Genomic DNA, 21,345 nt, shown 5'->3' with positions numbered 1-21,345 from the left:
TAAGAGTAACACTATATGGCATTATCTTTGTTTTTTTTCCCCTAACCTCTACCTTCTCTTTGGTCAGTTGTGAAGCCCAAATATTCTTCCTCTGCAATTACTTTCACAGCCCTCTTCCTCATTTTTACTAGCCGTATTATTCTGGACAAGTATGCTTGCCACCCTAAGCTTCATTTATAAAGATTTGGGTTTTTTAAATGAGATAATATAAGTGACAGTTGTGTGAGCACCCCGTCCCAAAGTCCTCATTAAAATTTTTTTGGGGGGCCGGGCTTGGGGCTGTAATCCCAGTACTTTGGGAGGCCAAGGTGGGTGGATCACCTGAGGTCAGGAGTTTGAGACCAGTCTGACCAACATGGCGAAACTCTGTCTCTACTAAAAATAGAAAAATTAGCCAGGTATGGTGGTGTGTGCCTGTAATCCCAGCTACATGGGAAGCTGAGGCAAGAGAATCGCTTGAACTTGAGAGGCAGAGGTTGCAATGAACAAGATCGCGCCACTGCATTCCAGCCTGGCGACAGAGTGAGACTCTGCCTCAAGTAAATAAATAAATAAATAAAATAAAAAGTTTTTTTTGCTGGGCACGGTGGCTCATGCTGTAAGCGCAGTTGGGAGGCCTAGGCGGGTGCATCGCTTAATCTCAGACAACATGGTAAAACCCCATCTCTACTAAAAATACAAAAATTAGCTGGGCATGGTGGTGCACATCTGTCATCCCAGCTACTTGGGAGGCTGAGGCAGGAGAATCACTTAAACCCGAGAGGTGGAGGTTGCGGTGAACCAAGATCATGTCACTGCACCCCAGCCTGGGCAGCAAAGTGAGACCCTGTCTGGGAAAAAAAAAAAAAATTAACAACAAAAAAAAATATTTTAGAGACAGGATCTCACTCTGTCGCCAGACTAGCGTGCATTAACACAATTACAGCTCATTGTAACCTTGAACTTCTGGGCTAAACGATTTTTCTCAACTCAACCTCCCAAGTAGCTAGGACTACAGATGCACATGCCTGGCCAATTTTTTAACTTTTTGTAGAGACGAGTATCTTGCAATGTTGCTCTGGCTAGTCTTGAACTCCTGGCCTCAAGGGATACCCCTGCCTCAGTTTCTCAAAGTATTGGAATTACAGGCGTGAGCCATTGAGCCCAGCCAGAATTTGCTGCTTTAGAGTCCTGCCTTTGGCTCTTTTCTTAGAAATATTTGTCTTTGCCATCTCTGTATATCTGAAATCCTAATGAGTAAATGTGATTCCCTCCACAAAGCCTTCTCTGATACCTCCTGCCTTCCTTCTTCCCACTCTTCTGTCAGGTCTTTTCTAACTTGCAAAGCCCCATGATTTTGTCATCACCATGGTTTTGGTAACCATTAGTCTAAAAAAGAGGATTAATACACTGTCTTTTGGAAAGTCTACAAGCAGGAAAGGGCTTACAGGGGTCATAGAGTTCCTGCAAAGTGTGTGGAAAGTTTTCTCATGGGTTCACGAGTACATGAGAGCTCAAATAGCATCAAAATCTTTAGTATCCCACTTAAAGCAAACTTCATGTCATGCTGTGTTGCTTTATGAACCACTCTGTAGCCATGTTTATAATAATAAAAGTACCAAAGGATGGCAGTGACTGATGCCCAACAGGTACAGACTAACACTGTGGAGTTTCTACTTGCTACTAAATAATGCTTGTAAAATCTAAAGATCCTAAGATGAAAGGCATTGTGTAGATTTAAAATGAGCAAGATCCAACCAGTCCTCTGTATCCTCTTCCAGTCAGAATTAGTCTTCCAGGAGAGAGCACCCATCAAGGTGGGTGAAAAGGCATCATAGAATCTAGGGAAGTGTGAATCTGGGGTCTCCAGACTGTCCCAGAGGGCTGGCATTTTAGGTCTGAAGCAGACAAGGGCAGGATGCCAGGTCTAAAACTTGGAAAGGGAGCTATGTTAGGGTGTGAGAAGACTCCACCCGGCTGTCTTTCATTAGGAAGACTGCGGGAGGGAGCTAGAAAGGCCAGGGTTTTTCTTTCTTCTAAGTTCACTGAAGGAAAATCTAACACCAAATTCTGTACTTGGGAATTTCAAAATGAGTAGATAATTCTTTGAACTCTGTAATCAACTAACTGGAAACTCATTTGAAATTTGGCTTCAGTGCATATATTTGTGGTTACAGGAGTGGGGGAAATATCTGAAGAAGGTCTCTGGAGCTCCCTGTATTTCTCTTTTAAAAAGTTTATACATAGCATGTGAAATGAACAGATGCCTTTTTTTTTCTTTCTTTTTTTTTTGTAGCTATCAGGGCAACAAGAGGTGAAAAGCCGTATCAGGTATTTATTTCAGTCACTGAGATGGCTATTGGCAGAGTTCCACATACCTAAACTAAGGAGAAACTCATGAACAGATAAAAATTAAGACATGGAGGAGACCTTGTGCTTCCTCTCTTGATTTATTTCTACACACATTGATGATTTTTTAAAAAGAGCAAAGCACTCAGAGAGCATTCTTTGGCTTTGCGTTTTGGGGTTTTTTTGGAGGTGGGCTGGGAGGATTAAATTACTATATGTAATTTCTCTTTAGGGTGTATTTAAATTTATTTTCCGAAAACCCTAATTAGAGAGAGTGTGACTACAGATAATAAGTAATTTGAATTGGAATTTCATAGTTGTAGAAATGCTCCATTTATTTATTTATGTGGATCACTGATGAGAGTGGTAAGAATATTGGTAGATAGATGTGGGAAGGAATTATTTAAGAATAGGCTGGATTGGTTGGTACCTGACTTGGTGAGGAAACAGTAAAGGAATTTCTGCTCGTGAAGTTTGTGATTCCACATGAAGATAATTCTTTATGGCTGGGCAGAGTGGCTCATGCCTGTAATCCCAGCACTTTGGGAGGCTGAGGTGAGTGGATCACCTGAGGTCAGGTCACCAGCCTGGCCAACAAGGGGTGAAACCCCATCTCTACTAAAAATACAAAAAATTAGCTGGGTGCAGTGGCGTGTGCCTATAATCCCAGCTACTCGGGAGGCTGAGGCAGGAGAATCACTTGAACCCGGAAGGCAAAGGTTGCAGTAAGCCAAGATTGCGCCATTGCACTCCAGTCTAGGCGACACAGTGAGACAGAGTCTCACTCAAAAAAAAAAAACAACCAAAAATTCTTTATAATAGAATAACCACCCATCTTTCATCCAGAGCCAGAATTCCTGAGATTCTTCCAACCAGAGGGGCCCTGGCATGCTAAACAGTCTGTTACGATATCTGAACACTTAAGTGAATGTATTTGGCCAGGGAGATTTGCTAGTAAAATTGATCTTTCCTTCCCTGAGTTTTTCCAGTTGTGCCGAATAATTAAAGGAAAATTAAAACCTGGATTCCCTAAACTGTTAAGTATCAGATCTGTAAGCTATCAGTCCTTAGGATTATGGTGTTATCAGAGTTAGAAATGACTTTAAAATTCATCTGAACAAACTGCAGAAGATTTGTGAATCTGTTTTCCCAAATCTCTGCCAAATGAGTGCTTGAATTTCTGCTCAAACACCTCCAGGATAAGGAAAGTCACCAGTGTAGGGGACACCCTATTCTTTGAATAGCCGTGAGAAGCTCTTTGTTGGTTTTAAATCTTAGATCTTAGTGTGCCAGCTTAAGGAGACATCCAAAGCAAGTTTCCTTCCTCCCACGTCTCAGCCCTTCAGATACTTCATGCTAATTACATCTCCTAGAACTTTCTCTAGGTCAAACATTATTGGTTCTTGTACTGTTTGTTCTTCATAGGACAGGGTTTCTAGTGTCTTGGCAGTATAGGACCAAGAGGACACAGGATTCTGGGGCAGTGCCTCTAAAAGTTTTAGAACTAAAAAATATTAAAACTAGAAAGGGTGTCAAGACACAACCTAGTCTGCCTCCCCACCCCTTTCAGTTTACAGATGGGCAGAGTCTTTTGGATTTGAGTGGGTAAAATTGATCAGCAGCCTTTGTTGAAGTGAGAAATGAAGTGTAAAGCATTTTACCAGAGAAAGGTCTTTTAGTTGCCTAATTCCCATTACAGGCTTCAGCTCACTTCTCATTTTTGCCAAGGACCAGTCTGATTCTCTAAGTAAGCCTAAGGCTCAGCTCAAGGTTTTAGTGCCAGATCTCCATACACCAGGTATTGGTTTCACTTACTGTTTGTGTAAAGGGTAGAAATAACTTTTCCATAAGTTTTGCCATATATATTGACAACATGGTCCGACAGGGATTCCGAATTTTAATAGATGTTTTTTTCCTTCATAAAATCAGAGAATGGCCATCAAAGGAGAACAGAGTATTGGACCCCTTCAGAGACACAGCTGCCTCTGGTGGACAGTTTCCTGGGTTGCCCTTTGTACTTTCTTTGTTTAACAATCACCAGGTGACCAGGTGGCTTTTCTAAAAGCCAAAGGCCGTGGACGACGGGATTGTGAGCTACTTTTCTCTAGTATTTTCTATTTGAGATTTGAAATACCCATGCTTTTCATCTGGTCCAAGGAGGCTCAGGTTTCCTTGGCTGTGCGCAGCTATAAAGGAGCCAGGTGTTTGGTCGTAGGGCTCAGCTGTTGGCATCCCCACCTTCCCCCAACACCCCATTTTCCTCCTCATTGATACCACTCAGGTCTGTGAGCAGAGAAATCCTGGTGGGAGAATTGATCAGGACTTGATATACTTGAGAAGGGGGAGAGGGAAGGTAGAATGTGCCTAGAGTTATCCAATAACTTGGTCTCTGAGCGTGACCGAATTCCTTTGGGGCACCGGGAAAGTGCCGGGTTTAAGGCTGGAGTGTTCTTCGGTCCGGCAAGGGGCGCGCTAAAGGTGACATTGGAAGGAGCAGGGACAGCCTTTGGCGGCAGAGCTGGAGCCGAGAGCGATGCAGGCAGCCCACCCCAGCCGGCGCGACCTGCCGGCACACGGGAACTCGAGTGGCCCTCGCCGGAGTCGGCTAGCTGGGGGAGTGGGGGCGCCCCTTCTGGATTCGTTCGCCTTAGGGCTGGGCTCGGAGCCGGGCCGGTTGGAGCGAGACGGGGACGGGAGGGGCCGGGCCAACGGGAGGAGGGCGGGGCTTTCCTTTGTCAGGGGATTTGCGCCGCGCAGCCGAGACTCGCGCGGGTTCCGTTCCTCTCCTTGCGCCCTCTCCGGGGGCGGGGCGTTCCCCTCTGGCCCCTGGGCGCGGTGGGCGTGAACGGCTGGCGCCCCGGGTCCCTCGCTCCGAATCCTGCAGAAGCCCCTCCTTCGGCGCCTCCGCTTCCAATCCTCTCCCCCGCTCCCTCCTCTTTCGGGGTCGCTCCTCTCCCCGGCCCCGCCCCCGCTGGGCCCCGCCCCCGCCCGCGCCCGCGCCCTCCTCCCTGGGCTCTCCGCGTCGCGCGCTCCCCGGCTTCCAGGGGGCTGCCCGGGCGGGGCGGCGCAGCGCGGCGGCGCGGGGAAGGGGGAGGAGAGCCGCCAGCCAGCCGAGCACTTCCAGCGAGCGAGCTAGCTAGCGGGCCGCGCGGCGCGGGGGAGGAGGGCTCGCCCCCCGCCCGGCCCGAGCGGAGCCTTTTGTTCCCAGCCAGAAGTTTGCATGCCGGGACCGTGACAGCTGCGGGCGGGGAGGACGGCGGGGCCGCGGGGCCGGCGGCGTGGTGGAGAATAGAGGCGGCTGCTTGTCATGCAGCCCACGGCGTGGCGGCTGCGGGCCGGGGACTGGCGGCGGCGGTGGAGGCGGCGCCCACAGCACTCGGGACTCAGCTGCCGGAGGGACAAACTAACTTCCTGAGCGCGGGACCTGAGGCCGGCGCGGCCGGGAGCCACCTGCAACCTGCGGTGAGGCGACCCTGGCCCTCGGGGCGCGCGGCATGGCGCGGGGAAGCGGGCCTTGCTAAGCGAGCCCCTCCGACAGACCCGCGGCCGCTGCTGCCGCCCGCCCTCCCGCCCGCTTTTCCGAGGGCCTGGCGCGGGGCTCGGCTCGCCTTGTTTTGCAGCCACAGCGCAGGGTTGGCCTGGGAGCCACAACAATGCCATGATGTTTTGGAGACAGGAAGCCCCAAGCTGGCCCCGAATGAAGGACTTCCTGTGTTTAAAGTTGCAGGAATATCCGCCGACCATCCCAGTTCAAATGCAAACACCCCAGCTAGGGAGGACGAATGGCTAATTCAGACCAGCTGGACTCTCCAGGGCTGGAACTGAGGATAAAATGAAAGGAATTCTTAGGAGCTTGGGCCATACTTGAAGACTAGAGAAGCTGTGCCATTGTTATTAAAGGATACAATCGGCATAAATTTGCTGCTCCCAACTCTGCTTCGTTGAGAAGTGAGTGGAACTAGATATCGAAAAAAACTTGTCAATATGAGATGATTTTTGTTGACTGAATTTGAAAGAGCAGTGCTCTTTAAAAAAAAAATTAAACCATAAGCCATACAAGGAATTATTTTAAATTATATCGTCTCTCTGTCAACTATGAGGCTGCTAGCCTGTGAGGAAAAAGCTGTTTGTCTTAGAGCTTCTCCCAGAATGGTTTCAAAACGGGACTTCCAGGCCGAATTTCTGGAGGGCAGATGCAGTTGGTGGTTTGGGGTATGAACAACTAAAAGGATTTATAACTTATGTAGAATGCATTTGGGGGGAACCTGTGAAAAATACTTTTGAAAGATTTATGGTTCATCTTGATTGAAAAAGGATGGGTAAGCCACTCAGCAGACCAGACTGTTTAAGGCGGAACCCCACCTGCCTGGGGAAAGGAGAGGAGGAGGATGGCTACATAGAGGACTGCTATGTTCCACAACGGTCTATATATGATACAATGAGGATAAATGAGCAAATTGACCAGGGGTCAAAGCTTAACCAGACTTCAAAAAGCACCATGGAAAAGATGGAAGGAAGTACTATATCCAGCAATGGTACATTAGGAGCAGCATCTAATGTTTTTGAATCTAGAGCACCAGAAGGTAAGAAGCTGGATGAGAGGATAATATTTGATGCACTAAAGCTAAGCAGTGATGTGCAAAAATCAGCACCTGTGCCACCCAGAAGGCGGCCAAATGCAGAACGCAAAGACAATGTTAACAGGAGATCGTGGAAGTCCTTCATGCCACCTAACTTCCCAGAATTTGCAGAGAGGATAGAAGCCTCTCTCAGTGAGGTATCAGAAGCTGGTGCTTCAAATCCTTCCTTGCAAGAGAAGAAGGAGTCGAGTTCTGCATTAACAGAAAGTTCTGGTCATTTGGACCACAGGGAACCTCAGTCAGAGTCAGTAACTCTGGAACATGTGTCCAAATCCCTAGGTATTCCAGAGGTGCAAGATGTAAAAAACTTAAGTGGAGACTGCCAGAACTTTAGATTTCAGCAGCACAGTGCAAACCCTCCGCATGAATTCCAGCCTCTAGAATCAGAAGCTGCAGCAACAAGTGGTAACACAGATGTAATGCAGGAATCCAGATTCTCAAGTGCAACCTGGCCGAGGGCCACAAAAAGTTTAGCTAAGGGAGGCTTCAGTGAGAAGCAGCACCCCCTTGGGGACACAGCCTGCACTGTGGAAATGCCACCTCTCTCCCCTTGCCTGAGTGAAGAGCTGTTAGATCCAGAATTGCATGTTCTCATAACCCCCAGCCTGAGAGAGAAAACAGAGTCTGAGCTAAAGTTTGAGGAGGATGAGCGATGGATCATGATGGAGGCTGAGGGAGAGTGGGAGGAAGATAAACTGTCAGAGAGGGAAAAGACTTTTCTGATGGCAGATGAGAAGAACAGCCTGGCAGATATTTTTGAAGAAAGAGAACAAGAAAACACAGCAGTGGTGGAGGATGGATCCGATTGCTTAGCTGCTGTCTTGAGGACTTTTGGCCACCTATCTCTTGGTCAGATTTGTTGCCCTGATGACCCACAGCCAGCCAAGGACCAGTTGGCTACTGTTCCCAAGGATATACCCCTGGATTGTGATTGTGTTCTTACAGGTGAGGATATTCTTGGTGAGGTGGCAAACAAAACTGCTCAGGGGCTAGAGGGTCTTGTTTCAGATTCAGCATGTACTGTGGGTCCTATTGATGCAGAACAGCTCTCTGACACAGACTCAGTGCAGATGTTTCTTGAACTTGAAAAGGAGTGTTTATGTGAAGAAGGAGTAACTCCTGTAGTTGAGCTACAGAATCAAACCTCTTCTGAAGGGCTGGCTGCATCCCAGGATGCAGAAAATTTACTTGTAATTAGTCATTTTCCAGGAGCTGCCTTAGAAAAGGAACAGCATTTAGGCCTTTTACATGTAAGGGCAAAAGACTATGATACTGGATTGGATTGTGGACATTTTAATACCCTGGATTCTTCTCAGGTGCCTAATGCTGTGGAACTTCCTGCCCACGTTGATATCATGAGAGACACTTCCACTGTTAGCAAGGAGGAATGTGAAAAAGTGCCTTTTAGCCCCAGGACTGCAGAATTTAAGTCCACACAGCCAGCTGATCTGGATTCACTGGAAAAGCTGGACCCAGGGGGACTGCTGAACTCTGATCACAGGGTTTCTCATGAAGAAAAATTAGCAGGCTTCATTGCTTCTGTGCTGGCCAAAGACAATGGCAATTTGTCCCAGGGAGACTGCAGTCAAACTGAGGGGAATGGTGAGGAGTGCATTGAGAGGATCACCTTCAGTTTTGCTTTTAATCATGAACTAACAGATGTTACCTCAGGATCTGAAGTAGAGGTGTTATATGAATCAAATTTACTAACAGATGAAATTCATTTGGAAAGTGGGAATGTAACTGTTAATCAAGAAAATAACAGTCTGACGTCGATGGGCAATGTGGTCGCTTGTGAATTGTCCGTGGAGAAAGTTTGTGATGAGGATGGTGAGTCAAAAGAGCTGGATTATCGAGCCGTGCTTTTGGAGGATCAAGCCCCAGCACATTTCCACGGAAACTTCCCAGAGCAGGTCTTCCAGGATCTCCAGAGGAAGTCCCCAGAGTCAGAGGTTTTGAGTCTGCACCTGCTGGTTGGAGAAATGAGACTTAATCCAGATGGAGTGGAAACTGTGAATAATACAGAGCCTGAGCTGAATGTGGCATCATCAGAGGGAGGGGAGATGGAAAGGAGAGATTCAGATTCATTCCTAAATATTCTTCCAGAGAAACAAGTTACTGAGGCTGGTACTACTGAAGCAGTTTTAGAGGAATGGAGACCCATCCTCCAGAGGCCTTCCTGGACGGCTGCAGTGCCCACTGGCGAAGATGCCCTAGATGCTGCACTGCCCAGCCCAGAGGAGGATATCTCAATTGCTGCAGTGCCTGCCCCAGAGGGAACTGATGGAGCTGCTGCTATAGTGCCCTTCCCACATGAGGACATCCTAGTTGCTTCAATAGTCTCCTTAGAGGAGGAGGATGTCATAGCTGCTGCAGTATCAGCCCCAGAGAGGGCTACTGTCCCAGCTATTACAGTGTCTGTCCCTGAAGGGACTGCTGCAATTACTGTGGTATCCTCCCCAGAGGAGACTGCTCCAGCTGTTGCAGTGGCCATCACACAGGAGAGTATGTCAGCTGTTGCAGGGTTCTCCCCAGAGTGGACTGTTCTAGCTGTTGCAGTACCCATTGCAGAGGAGGATGGTACACCAGAAGGGCCTGTCACCTCAGCTACCACAGTGCATGCTCCTGAGAAGCCTGATATTGCAGCTGTTAGAGTGTCCACTCCAGAGGAGTCTGCCTCCCCAGCTGCTGCAGTGCCCACCCCAGAGGAGCCCGCCTCCCCAGCTGCTGCAGTGCCCACCCCAGAGGAGCCCGCCTCCCCAGCTGCTGCAGTGCCCACCCCAGAGGAGCCCGCCTCCCCAGCTGCTGCAGTGCCCACCCCAGAGGAGCCCGCCTCCCCAGCTGCTGCGGTGCCCACCCCAGAGGAATCTGCCTCCTTTGCAGCTGTGGTGGCCACCCCGGAGGAACCCACTTCCCTGGCAGCTTCAGTGCCCACCCTTGCAGCTATGGTGACCACCCTAGAGGAACTCACTTTCCTGGCAGCTTCAGTGCCCAACCCAGAGGAACCCGCCTCCCCAGCAGCTGCAGTGTCCACCCTAGAGGAACCCACCTCCTCAGCAGCTGCAGTGCCCACCCCTGAGGAGCCTGCCTCCCCAGTAGCTGCAGTGTCCAACCTAGAGGAGCCCGCCTTCCAAGCAACTGCAGTGCCCGCCCCCCAGGAGCCTGCCTCCCCAGCAGCTGCAGTGTCCAACCTAGAGGAGCCCGCCCCAGAGGTGCCTGCCATCCCTGCTGCTTCAGTGCCCACCCCAGAGGTGCCTGCCATCCCAGCTGTTGCAGTGCCTCCTATGGAGGAAGTTTTCCCCATTGGTGTGCCCTTCCTGGGAGTTTCTGCCCACACTGACTCAGTGCCTATTTCAGAAGAAGGAACTCCTGTTCTAGAGGAGGCTTCCTCCACTGCAATGTGGATCAAGGAGGACCTTGATTCCCTAGTATTTGACGTAAAAGAGGTGACCAGCACAGTGCTACGTGTGAAAGTGCCTCTGGCTGCAACCACTGAATTAAATTCAGATGAGGTAATTGTTGCCCATTTTGATTCTGGGAAGGGTCTAGAGTAAAGTGAAATTTTCTAGGCTGACCTCGTGTTGATGAGAAATGGTGCAGATAGTTCTTTCTTTTGTTCTTTTTGGGTCTCCTGGGCTTATAGTTTGTAGTCTTTCTGTTGAGTTTATGGGGAAAATATACTTTAATTTTGTCTGGTGAAAAACTTTATAATTTCATGCTTCGTTTTTTATTCAGATAAACCAATCCCAAGGAAAACAGGGATATAAACAGTTGTTGATTTACATTTTTAAAAAGATGATTAGCAGGAAAGGGTGATTCTGCTTTTGAATTATACAGTGAGCATGTTCTTTCCTAAACCAAGAGATAGTTTGTTGATTGGTGGTGTCAACATTTAGGTAGAGGCCAGAGTGTGAGCTTTGGAATGAGACCTGGGGTGCTTCTTAACCACTCTGGGAAAATTAGCTATTCTTGAGTCTCCTGTTTCTTCATTTGTTAAGGCAGAACTCTGTGAGGATAAAATGAGGTACATTTAATGTACCAAGCATATAAGATTACCAATCACTGGCCATATCCTTCCCGTTCTTTTCAAATAAGTATGTTGGTTAGTTGAAAGAATTTACCAAAGCAGACTGGGGAGAAGCAGTAAAGCTAAATGATTAAGAACTTTTAAATGCAAATGTGTGTTTCTGAAAACCAGAGCTAGGCATAATGTTTATGAAAAATAGAGATATTTTAGTCATCTTTGTCAAACTGCCTTTGTGTCCTTAAGCAAGTCACTTTCTTTTCCAGGACCTCTTGTTTCTTAATCTATAAAACAAGAAAATTGGGCTAAATGTCCTCTTGGGTCTCTCTTGGCTCGAAGATTCTTAATGTTAGAGAACCGAATGTGTTAGGAAACAGTTGGAAATGATGTTCCACATCCTTGAGCACTCCTAGTCCAAGGAATTTGAGATCAGCAGCTTTCCACGGTTAACTGCCCAGATTTCATTTGGTCAGTGGTTAAGAGTGAAGGAGTTAGAGGTTTAATCTGAACACAGATATGACTGAGTGAGAAGATTGTTTTGATTTTACTGCACCCCTAGGACTCAAAATAGTGCCTTCTTCATAGTAGGCATTTGCCGTTGACTGGCTGACTGAATGCATGAATATCAATTTCCTAGATTATGGATGGATGCTACAAGAAAGATGGGTTTTCTCATTCACCTCATTGCAGAGCCTTTCAGGGCAGCCTTAAGTCAGGTAGAGCTCCTGTTAAACATGCAGGTCCTGACAACAAAATCATTTTGATTGCATGCCATAAACTCTTTGATTAAGAGGATTGATTAAGATCATCTGGCCTTGCTGAGTGGCGGTGATTTTACCTTGAGCTTTACCAGTTGTTTTGTCATGTAGCATTCCATCAAATTAGGATGCATCATCTTTGAGACTGATGGATTTTTGATCCATTTTTCCAAGTTTTATTGAATTTGGAATTAACACTGAGATCCCAATAGCCTGTCCAAAGTGAAGACAATAGGTCAACAACAGAGTAAATTTCTTGCACTGACATTCTTGATAATACAGAATATTTCACCAGGCACAATGGCTCACACCTATAATCCCAACATTTAGGAAGCCAAGGCAAGAGGATTGCTTGAGGCCAGGAGTTGGAGAACAGCCTAGGCAACATAGTAAGACCGCATCTCTAAGAAAATAAAAATTTTAAAAAACCCAGAATATCTCCGGTGTAAAGCTTATATAGCAGTAATCATGAAATACAAGGATTAAATTTATAGTGAGGCAATCAAATCCACATAAAGGGGAAAAAAATCATAGAAATCCTGTATCATTCTCTAGGATCCTTGTTTCCTCATCTGCAAAATGAGTAGATGGCTACATAATCTCTATCCTTCCAGCTACAGTAAGTAATCCTTTTATGAAATATTGACTGATGTAAATGACAGGAGAAGGAAATGGTAGCCCAGCTGCAAAGTTGCCCATCTTTGAAGTGTGGTTACTTTGTGGAATATCTGGAAGTGAGCAAATGCCTTTATCTGTGTACAGGAAAGGAAAGATCTGAGCCTCAGCCAGGGCTGTTAACCAACAAGAATGTAGACAGGCTATTTTGAAAATATTGAAACAAAACAAATCATTATAGAGTTAGCATTAGTATACAGGTTTGCTAAATTGGTGAAATATTATTTTAAAAGGTTTTTCCAAGATGAGAGATTACGAATTTTTTATTTCTTCCATTCCCTTAAGAGGATTCCAACAGGCAACTAAAACTGCCATTTTTATATATAAACACTTAGAACTCGACAAGTGATTTAGAATGAACTGAGGTCCTCTATGTCTGTACAAGTGCAGACATGTATACATGGTTAAAATAGATATAAACTTTGTATTTGCCAATAACAACAGAGTTTGGTAGAAGCAAAATGCCAAAAACTTGTTTGCTTTTTCTGTAGTGGGATCTGAGGCCTACTGAGACCAATCTCTGGTTATATAAACTCCCTACTTATTTATAGACTTCTCCAGTCTTAATCCAAGTCACTGGTTCAAAGGAAGAAAAAAACCTTTTGTATAAAATAAGAGTTCTATAAGATTAAAATTTGCCAAGAGTCTTTTTAAGCAAAAATTGGGGAGCACCACAATTCCAGTTCAGTGTTTGAATGCTCTGCTGGTCAGCAGAATCTTCATTGTTTTTTTTTTTTTTTGCATTCCCTAACACCTTTTCCATGCAAGGATTCATTCGTTCACCAAATAAAAATTATTATTTATTTATTATTATTTTTTAAAGACAGAGTCTCACTCTGTTGCCCAGGCTGGAGTACAGTGACACAATCTTGGCTCACTGCAACCTCTGCCTCCCGGGTTCAAGCAATTCTCCTGCCTCAGCCTCCCAAATAGTTGGGATTACAGGCACGTGCCACCACACACAGCCTTTTTTTTTTTTTTTTTTGTATTTTTAGTAGAGACAGGGTTTCACCATGTTGGCCAGGCTGGTCGTGAACTCCTGACCTCAGGTGATCCGCCTGCCTTGGCATCCCAAAGTGCTGGAATTACAGGCATAAGCCACCACGCCTGGCCTGAATAAATATTATGAGTACCTACTCTGTGCCAGGTACTAGGCTCCTACAGTAAATAGAATTGGCATGGTCCTTGCCCTTGTGGAACTTATGCTGAGTGGGGGAGGCAGATATTAAGAAAACCACGCATAAATAAATATAAAATAAATACATAGTTAGAAATTTTGGCAAATTCTTTGAATAAAAAGATGTCAATGGATTTGAAGACAATAGGGTGGATTGAAGATATATTTTGGAGGTGAAATCAACAAGATCTGATTGTGACTTCTGTGTTGGGGTGAGGGAGTTATCAAGGGTGACTTTTAGGTTCTGGTTTGTACAGTGGAATGGATGGTGTAAATTATTGATTTAAGGAAGAGCAGATTTTGGGGTAAGGGAAAGTGGGAGATACTGTTTTATTTTTGAACTGTTAGGCTTGGGGTGCCTATGGTTCATTTTTTGCATGGAGATATTAAGAAAGCAGTTGGATGTATAGGTTTGAAACTCAGAGAGATCAATTGAGAGTCATAAGCATTTATTGTGGTTAGTATTTAAACCCATAGAAATTTATGGAATTCCCTAGGAAGAGTATAGAAAGAGAAGAGAGTCCAGGACTGACATCGTCCCCTCACTCCCACCCCGAAAGACTTCAACATTTAGAGATCTAGAAGAGGAGAAAGAGAACAAAGGACAACAGAAAAAACTGGAAAAATGCAATAACAAGGCTGGATGCCGTGGCTCATGCCTGTATTCCCAGCACTTTGGGAGGCTGAGGCAGGCAGATCTCTTGAGGTCAGGCGTTCAAGACCAGCCTGGCCAACGTGGTGAAACCCTGTCTCTACCAAAAAAACACAAAATTAGCTGGGTGTGGTGGCGCGTGCCTGTAGTCCCAGCTACTTGCAAGGCTGAGGTGGGAGAATCACTTGAACCTGGGAGGCAGAGGTTGCAGTGAGCCGAGATTGTGTCACTGCACTCCAGCCTGGGCAACAGTGTGAGACCATGTCTCAAAAAAAAGAAAAAAAATGCAGTAACAAAGACAAAAGTGTTTTAAGGAGTTCTTTAGGAAATTTTCTATTTTGTATCCTAGTTGCATCTTACAACCTTGCAGCAATGTTTATTAGTGTACTTCTTTGGAAAATGTCTGCCAGTGCTGCTTAGTTAATAACATGGCACAGTCCTGTTTCACTAACAGTGTTTGAAATACCAAGGAGTAGGAATTTTAGTGTATCTAAAAGCACTGGTTTTGCAAAACAGCTTTATTTGGGAGTTGAGAGAAGGAAGCAGGTGTTTTCAGATGTACGTTCTTTAACGTTCTGTTCACTTATATTCCAAATAAATAGATAATATTTAGAGGTGCTTTCGTATCTTTTTCAACTTATGAGAAATGATACAAATACTCATTGTCCCTGTCAATCCATAGAGTGAAGGTGAGAAATGAAGGAATAGCTAATGCTTCTATAGGAAATGTCTGTAAACAAAGAAATCCAAAATTTTAAAGTAGCAGTAGCTCTTATTATAGGTTGAACATCCAAAATGCGAAATGCTCCCGTCTGAAACTTTCTGAATGTTGGCATGATGCTCAAAAGAAATGCTCATTGGAGCATTTCAGATTTCAGATTTCCAGATTTGGGATGCTCAACCAGTAAGTATTTAATGCAGATATTCCAAAATTTGAATAAATCTGAAATCAGAAACACTTCTGATCCCAAGCATTTTGGATAAGGGATATTCAACTTGCGTATGAAAGAGATTATTGAACTATTTAAATATAATTTTACTTCTCTTTCTTTCTTTCTTTAAGATGGAGTTTCTCTCTTGTTGCCCAGGCTGGAGTGCAGTAGCACGATCTTGGCTCACTGAAACCTCCTCCTCCCGGGTTCAAGTAATTCTTGTGCCTCAGCCTCCCAAGTAGCTGGGACTACAGGCGTACACCACCATGCCTAGCAAATTTGTGTGTGTGTGTGTATTTTTAGTAGAGATGAGGTTTTGCCATGTTGCCCAGGCTCCTGACATCTGGCAATCTGCCCGCCTTGGCCTCCCAAAGTGCCAGGATTACAGGCATGAGCCACTGTGCCTAACCTATTTTACTTTTCTGTATCATTTACAGTGCTATCCAGTAGGACTTGCTGCCAAGATGGAGATGTTCTCTATCGATGGTCCAGTTGAGTAACTGGACTTTGACCATGTGAAATGTGGCTAGTGGGTCTGAGGAACTGGATTTTAAATTTAATTTAAATGTCAGTATGTAGCTGCTGGCTGTCATGTTGGAAAGCACAGAAAGAATTTAAATGTCAGTTGTAGAGTGAGATAGGATTTGGTTATTGAATAAAAGAGGGCCCTGTAATGTGGACTTGACATCTTCCCTCCATACTTTGGCTTTCTGCCTTCTTTGCCTTTTCATTCCTTCACCTTCACCACCATCATTTTATCGTACCAAAAGCAACTTTAAACTTGGGATGTTTTTCCTGTCTCTAATCTGATTTTTCTTCAGCAGAAACATCTTTAATGCTACAAAATGGAATTATAGCAGTTGTTTTTTCTGGGAACCATGTTGTTGGAGAAATAGTCATTTTAACTGAACTGCTTTGTAATGTTGCCTAAGAAAATATGGTATAATCAAATTACAGTAAAAAATGAAGTGCACTCATAATTACTTTTATAACCTTCCTTTTTCAGTGTTCCCTGGGGCTTTCCCTCTCTGGTAATCTTAGCCAGCCATAGACCATTCTTTCTAGAATCAGTTTCCTAATGCTAGTGTGGTCTGTGGTCTCATATTGACCAAATTTGGTCTTACTCAAACTTATCATTTTCTTTTATATTATTTTCGTCCTCTTCCATTTTCTGTCATCCTCTGGCCTTAATTGACTCACCTGGCTCAGGGAAGAAAAAGGAAGGGAAATAAATCCAGGCTAGAGAAATATGGCTGGTTCTATCCCTCTGATAACTGAGAGAAACCCAATTTTTTTTATTTTTTTTTATTTTTTTTATTTATTTATTTATTTTTTTTTTTTTTTTTGAGACGGAGTCTCACTCTGTCGCCCAGGCTGGAGTGCAATGGCACGATCTCTGCTCACTGCAACCTCCGCCTCCTGGGTTCAGGCAGTTCTCCTGTCTCAGCCTCCTGAGTAGCTGGGATTACAGACGCGTGCTACCACGTCCGGCTAATTTTTGTATTTTTACTAGAGATAGGGTTTCACCATGTTAGTCAGGCTGGTCTCAAACTCCTGACCTCGTGATCTGCCTGCCTCAGCTTCCCAAAGTGCTGGGATTACAGGTGTGAGCCACTGCACCTGGCCGAGAAACCTGATCAAACCTGATCTTAGGGACAAATATTTTTTTTCATTATTTTCCTTTATACAATTTTTTTTTTTTTTTTTTTTTTTTTTTTTTTTTTTTTTTTTTTGTGAGACGGAGTCTCGCTCTGTTGCCCAGGCTGGAGTGCAGTGGTGCTATCTCGGCTCACTGCAAGCTCCGCCTCCCGGGTTCACGCCATTCTCCTGCCTCAGCCTTCCGAGTATCTGGGACTACAGGCGCCTGCCACCATGCCTGGCTAAGTTTTTGTATTTTTAGTAGAGATGGGGTTTCACCGTGTTAGCCAGGATGGTCTCGATCTCCTGACCTCCTGATCTGCCCACCTCAGCCTCCCAAAGAGCTGGGATTATAGGCGTGAGCCACTGCACCTGGCCCCTTCATACTCTTAATGTGGCAGAAGTACCATTCTCTTCTGACCCTTTTCGTTTCCTTTTAGACATGTCTAAATCATAATGGAGCTTAACTGTAGTACAGCAAAGTATACACATTGCTTGTTACATATATTCACATTGTTTTAAAATTCTGTTGTACCATGGTAAACATGGATAATACAGTATCATTTTTGAGCAGTTTTTTAAATGTAAATCTATATCTTATTCAGAGTGTGTGTCTGAAGTTATTAAGGACATTTCCCAACGTTACTGGCCCATTTCCCTTTGTAATCAGAGGAATTCTGTTTCAAGATTATTGCTGTGTGTGGTCTGTGGCTCTTGATCAGAATGAAGTTAAATGGCCACAGGGGGATTAAGCTATGAGGTTGGCGTTTTTCACACTGTTATGTTTTGACTAATTGAGTTATTAGTCCTAGTCAGAGAGGAGCATTTCTTATTAGTGGTCAGTTAAGGCTATTCCCCAAGGGATATTTCATTGTAAATACTAGTCATTTGGTATCATTCTTCCCTTTTAGGAAGAAGTATACATTGCACTTACTTGTACAGCATTTTGAGGTTGATGCTTTTTTATTCTCCATGGCTTGTTGCATTAAAAATTAAGCAACAGGCCGGGCGCAGTGGCTCACACCTGTAATCCCAGCACTTTGGGAGGCCACAGTGGACGGATCACAAGGTCAGGAGATCGAGACCATCCTGGCTAACATGGTGAAACCCCATCTCCACTAAAAATACAAAAAAATTAGCTGGGCATGGTGGCGGGCACCTGGAGTCCCAGCTACTTGTAAGACTGAGGCAGGAGAATGGCGTGAACCCAGGGGGTGGAGCTTGCAGCGAGCCCAATTCACACCACTGCACTCCAGCCTGGGTGACAGAGTGAGACTCTGTCTCCAAAAAAAAAAAACAAAAAACAAAAAAATTAAGCAACAGATTTTTTTAAAAAGAAGAACAAAGGAAAGAGTCATTGGGTTAAAGACCTAAGTAGCGTCATAACTCTCTGGAATTACATATCCGTAGGAGAATGTATTGAAATACAAAACCACGTGTTTTCTTGATGCTTCACATGCAAATGCTTGTTCTTTCTTTTTATTCCTGGTTGTCTTTCATTAAGTCATAAATGCCCCAAGAATAACCAGTCTCTGTGTGGTATAGAGAGTCTAATAGCCTTTGTATTAAATCTTTTTTGGCTTGCAATTATCTAGATGTTTCAGAAAGAACAAGTGGATCCTCTTCAGATGAAATTGCAGCAGGTGAATGGACTTGGCCAGGGATTAATTCAGAGTGCAGGAAAAGACTGTGATGTGCAGGGTTTAGAACATGACATGGAAGAGATCAATGCTCGATGGAATACATTGAATAAAAAGGTGAGTGACAATGGGGTAACAAGTGTACTGGAAACAAAAGGCATAGAAAAGAGACATCTGAATCTAAGGTTTCCCGAAACCTGAATGGAAATAAAAATTTAGCAGTTGCAATCTATAATTACAAAAGAGGTCAGTAGTAATTTGAAAACTACTTTCTCCTTTCTCATAATGAACCTACATGTTCATGATACAGGTCGCACAAAGAATTGCACAGTTACAGGAGGCCTTGTTGCATTGTGGGAAGTTTCAAGATGCCTTGGAGCCATTGCTCAGCTGGTTGGCAGATACGGAGGAGCTCATAGCCAATCAAAAACCTCCATCTGCTGAGTATAAAGTGGTAAAAGCACAGATCCAAGAACAGAAGGTAAGTGAGAATGTTGGGACAGTGAACTGTAACAGCCACAGGGAGTGGTAGACAACATATTTGCTTGTAGTTTAAGAAGCAATTCAGAGTTTTAGTAGAATCCTAACCTACTTTGTGTCGTCCTGAAAAGTGGAAATTGATTTTTCATTATCTTACCTAAATCTACTGGTTTACTGTGGCATATATTAGACTGAATAATTTTGCCTGTTCATGTATCCTATTTCAGTGTTCATCCACAATTTTATGTTAAGAGGTTTTTGGTGTTTTCAGGGTCCGCAATATTCTAGATAGTGTTGTATATCATGTACAAAGTTTTATCTATATTTTTTGTTGGTTTAATTTCTATTTTAGTGCAGTTTTTTCTTTTTAAAAACAATTTATCCCAAAGGAAATTTTATTTTATTTTTCTCAGCTTTATTGATGTATAGTTGACAAATAAAAATTGTGTGTGTTTATAATTTACAATGTGATGGTTTGAGATATATATATGTGTGTATATATATATATACACACACACACATTGTGAAATGTTTACCATAGTCAAAATAATTAACGTATTAATCATCTCAAATGTTAACCATTTTTTAGGGCACTTTTCTCTTGGTTCAAAGGAAGTTCCCTGTTAGTCACATAATGGCAATCACTGCTCCATTTAAAAATTTAAGTGTGTGTGAAAAGTGTGTGAGTGGTGAGAACTGTGCTATATCTCCTGTTTTTGCCTCAAGGATGAAAAAAACTTCTTTTACTCAATGAAGCTTAGGATTTGGCCGGTTGGTTTCTTTTGTTTTTCTTCCTAGTTCAGATTTCAAAATGATCCTGTGTTACAACTTTTCATTCTCTTTATAATAGTTGCTCCAGCGGCTCCTAGACGATCGAAAGGCCACAGTAGACATGCTTCAAGCAGAAGGAGGCAGAATAGCCCAGTCAGCAGAGCTGGCTGATAGAGAGAAAATCACCGGGCAGCTGAAGAGTCTTGAAAGTAGATGGACTGAACTACTCAGTAAGGCAGCAGCCAGGTAAGACCAAAGGAATTTGAGGAGTGGGTCAGAGGTTTGTTTTGTTCTTCTTCGACTTACTATCACTAAAGTGCTCTTTAAGTTCTTGGATGATTCATACAGATTTTTGGAAAGTGTTTAATGGCTTTTATTTGAACTGGGATAAGATTTTAGAGATGATGCTCATAACCAGAATCACACTTAGGAAATGGTCTCCTGCATCTTTATAAATTTCCAAGAACTGGAAAACTCATTGCTCTGTGTGGTGGTTCTGCTGTAGTATAATCATAGTTCCAAATGACAGACACAGACTCCTACAGTCCAGCCAAGTTATTTTCTGAGTTTTTGAAACAGATTCCCCCCCCCCTTATGTTTATAAATAATACTTTTGATACTTGGAATTGAAATGTGTCATATTTCTTTTCTATTAGCTTATACTAATATTAGATTTTTTTGCCTTTAGAAGCTAGTCTGTGGTTTTGTTAAATATCTGAGAATTCGAGAGATGCATGAACTTACCTCAATATATGGTCAAAAAGACAGGCAACAAATCCTCCTCCTCCAAGGAAACATTCCCTTTCTCTTTCCATAGCTATAAGTCATGCTGTCACTTGAGCTTAGTAAGTCACATAGATGTCTTTACTTTTATACAGTCCCCAGTTTTAAAATTAAATACCAACTAATGAGAAATCAATAAGAGAGTTGATCATTTATTATTGTACCCTTTATGTTTCCTAGGTAGCCTATGGCAGTCTTCAAATAATTCCCTCTTCAGTCTTTTTATGTCCACCTGCCCATGACTTGCTTATTCCTTACCTGAGTTGCAAAGTATGGCTTGCCCATGTTAGTGGAAGAAACAAAATGGAAAGAATTTGATTTACTTGTATTTCCAGATTTGTACTGCTTATTTTCTTTTCTCTCTGTGCATTTCCAGTAATGGTACCATTAGCTTTCCAGTTTCCTAGGCTTAAAAACTCAACTCCATTTTTACTTTTTTTTTAAAATTTCTCCTTTATGCCCACATCTATCAGCATGCTAAATTCTGTCTATTTTACTTTACAGTGTCTTTCCTGTCCATCTGTTTCTCTAATTCCCACTCTCCCCTCAGTTCATGACTTAGGAGCCTCTCACTAGTTGTATTGAGATAGCTTCTTCACTAATTACCACTTACCCTCAGGCCTTCCCCTTCCCATCCCCCAGCTGCAGGTGAACCTTTCTGAAATAAGCCTTTAATCATATGTTTTCAGGCTCAGAGACACTTGATTGACTCCCTGTTAAAATAAAACCTTTAGATTATGAGGCTGACACACTGCCTGCTCTACTAAGAAGGTGCTTAAAATAAAATCTGAACTCTAACCCACCATTCAGAGCCCTCTATTTGACCTACCTTTCTTAGTTTCTACTA

The 21,345-nt window shown here is 43.8% G+C and overlaps 1 protein-coding gene across 25 annotated transcripts in view; it reads left to right on the top strand.

The window, feature by feature from the left end:
• The window catches only part of LOC105494777 (microtubule actin crosslinking factor 1), a 390,378-nt gene that overhangs the window by 303,874 nt on the left and 65,159 nt on the right, over positions 1–21,345 (top strand). For 24 of the 25 annotated variants that reach the window (XM_071095727.1, XM_071095735.1, XM_071095721.1 and 21 more), the window contains 3 exons: positions 18,420–18,581; positions 18,775–18,945; positions 19,795–19,961. In XM_071095727.1, the coding sequence (XP_070951828.1) occupies positions 18,420–18,581; positions 18,775–18,945; positions 19,795–19,961 (500 nt within the window). Of the gene's footprint in view, positions 1–6,435; positions 10,481–18,419; positions 18,582–18,774; positions 18,946–19,794; positions 19,962–21,345 lie in introns of those variants that run through there. The other variant, XM_071095755.1, reaches the window with a different exon arrangement.

Source organism: Macaca nemestrina, chromosome 1 (assembly GCF_043159975.1).
Source record: "Macaca nemestrina isolate mMacNem1 chromosome 1, mMacNem.hap1, whole genome shotgun sequence".
Lineage (NCBI taxonomy): Eukaryota > Metazoa > Chordata > Mammalia > Primates > Cercopithecidae > Macaca > Macaca nemestrina.
The sequence above is the reverse complement of the archived record's forward strand: the minus strand, read 5'-3'. Positions and strand labels throughout refer to the sequence as shown.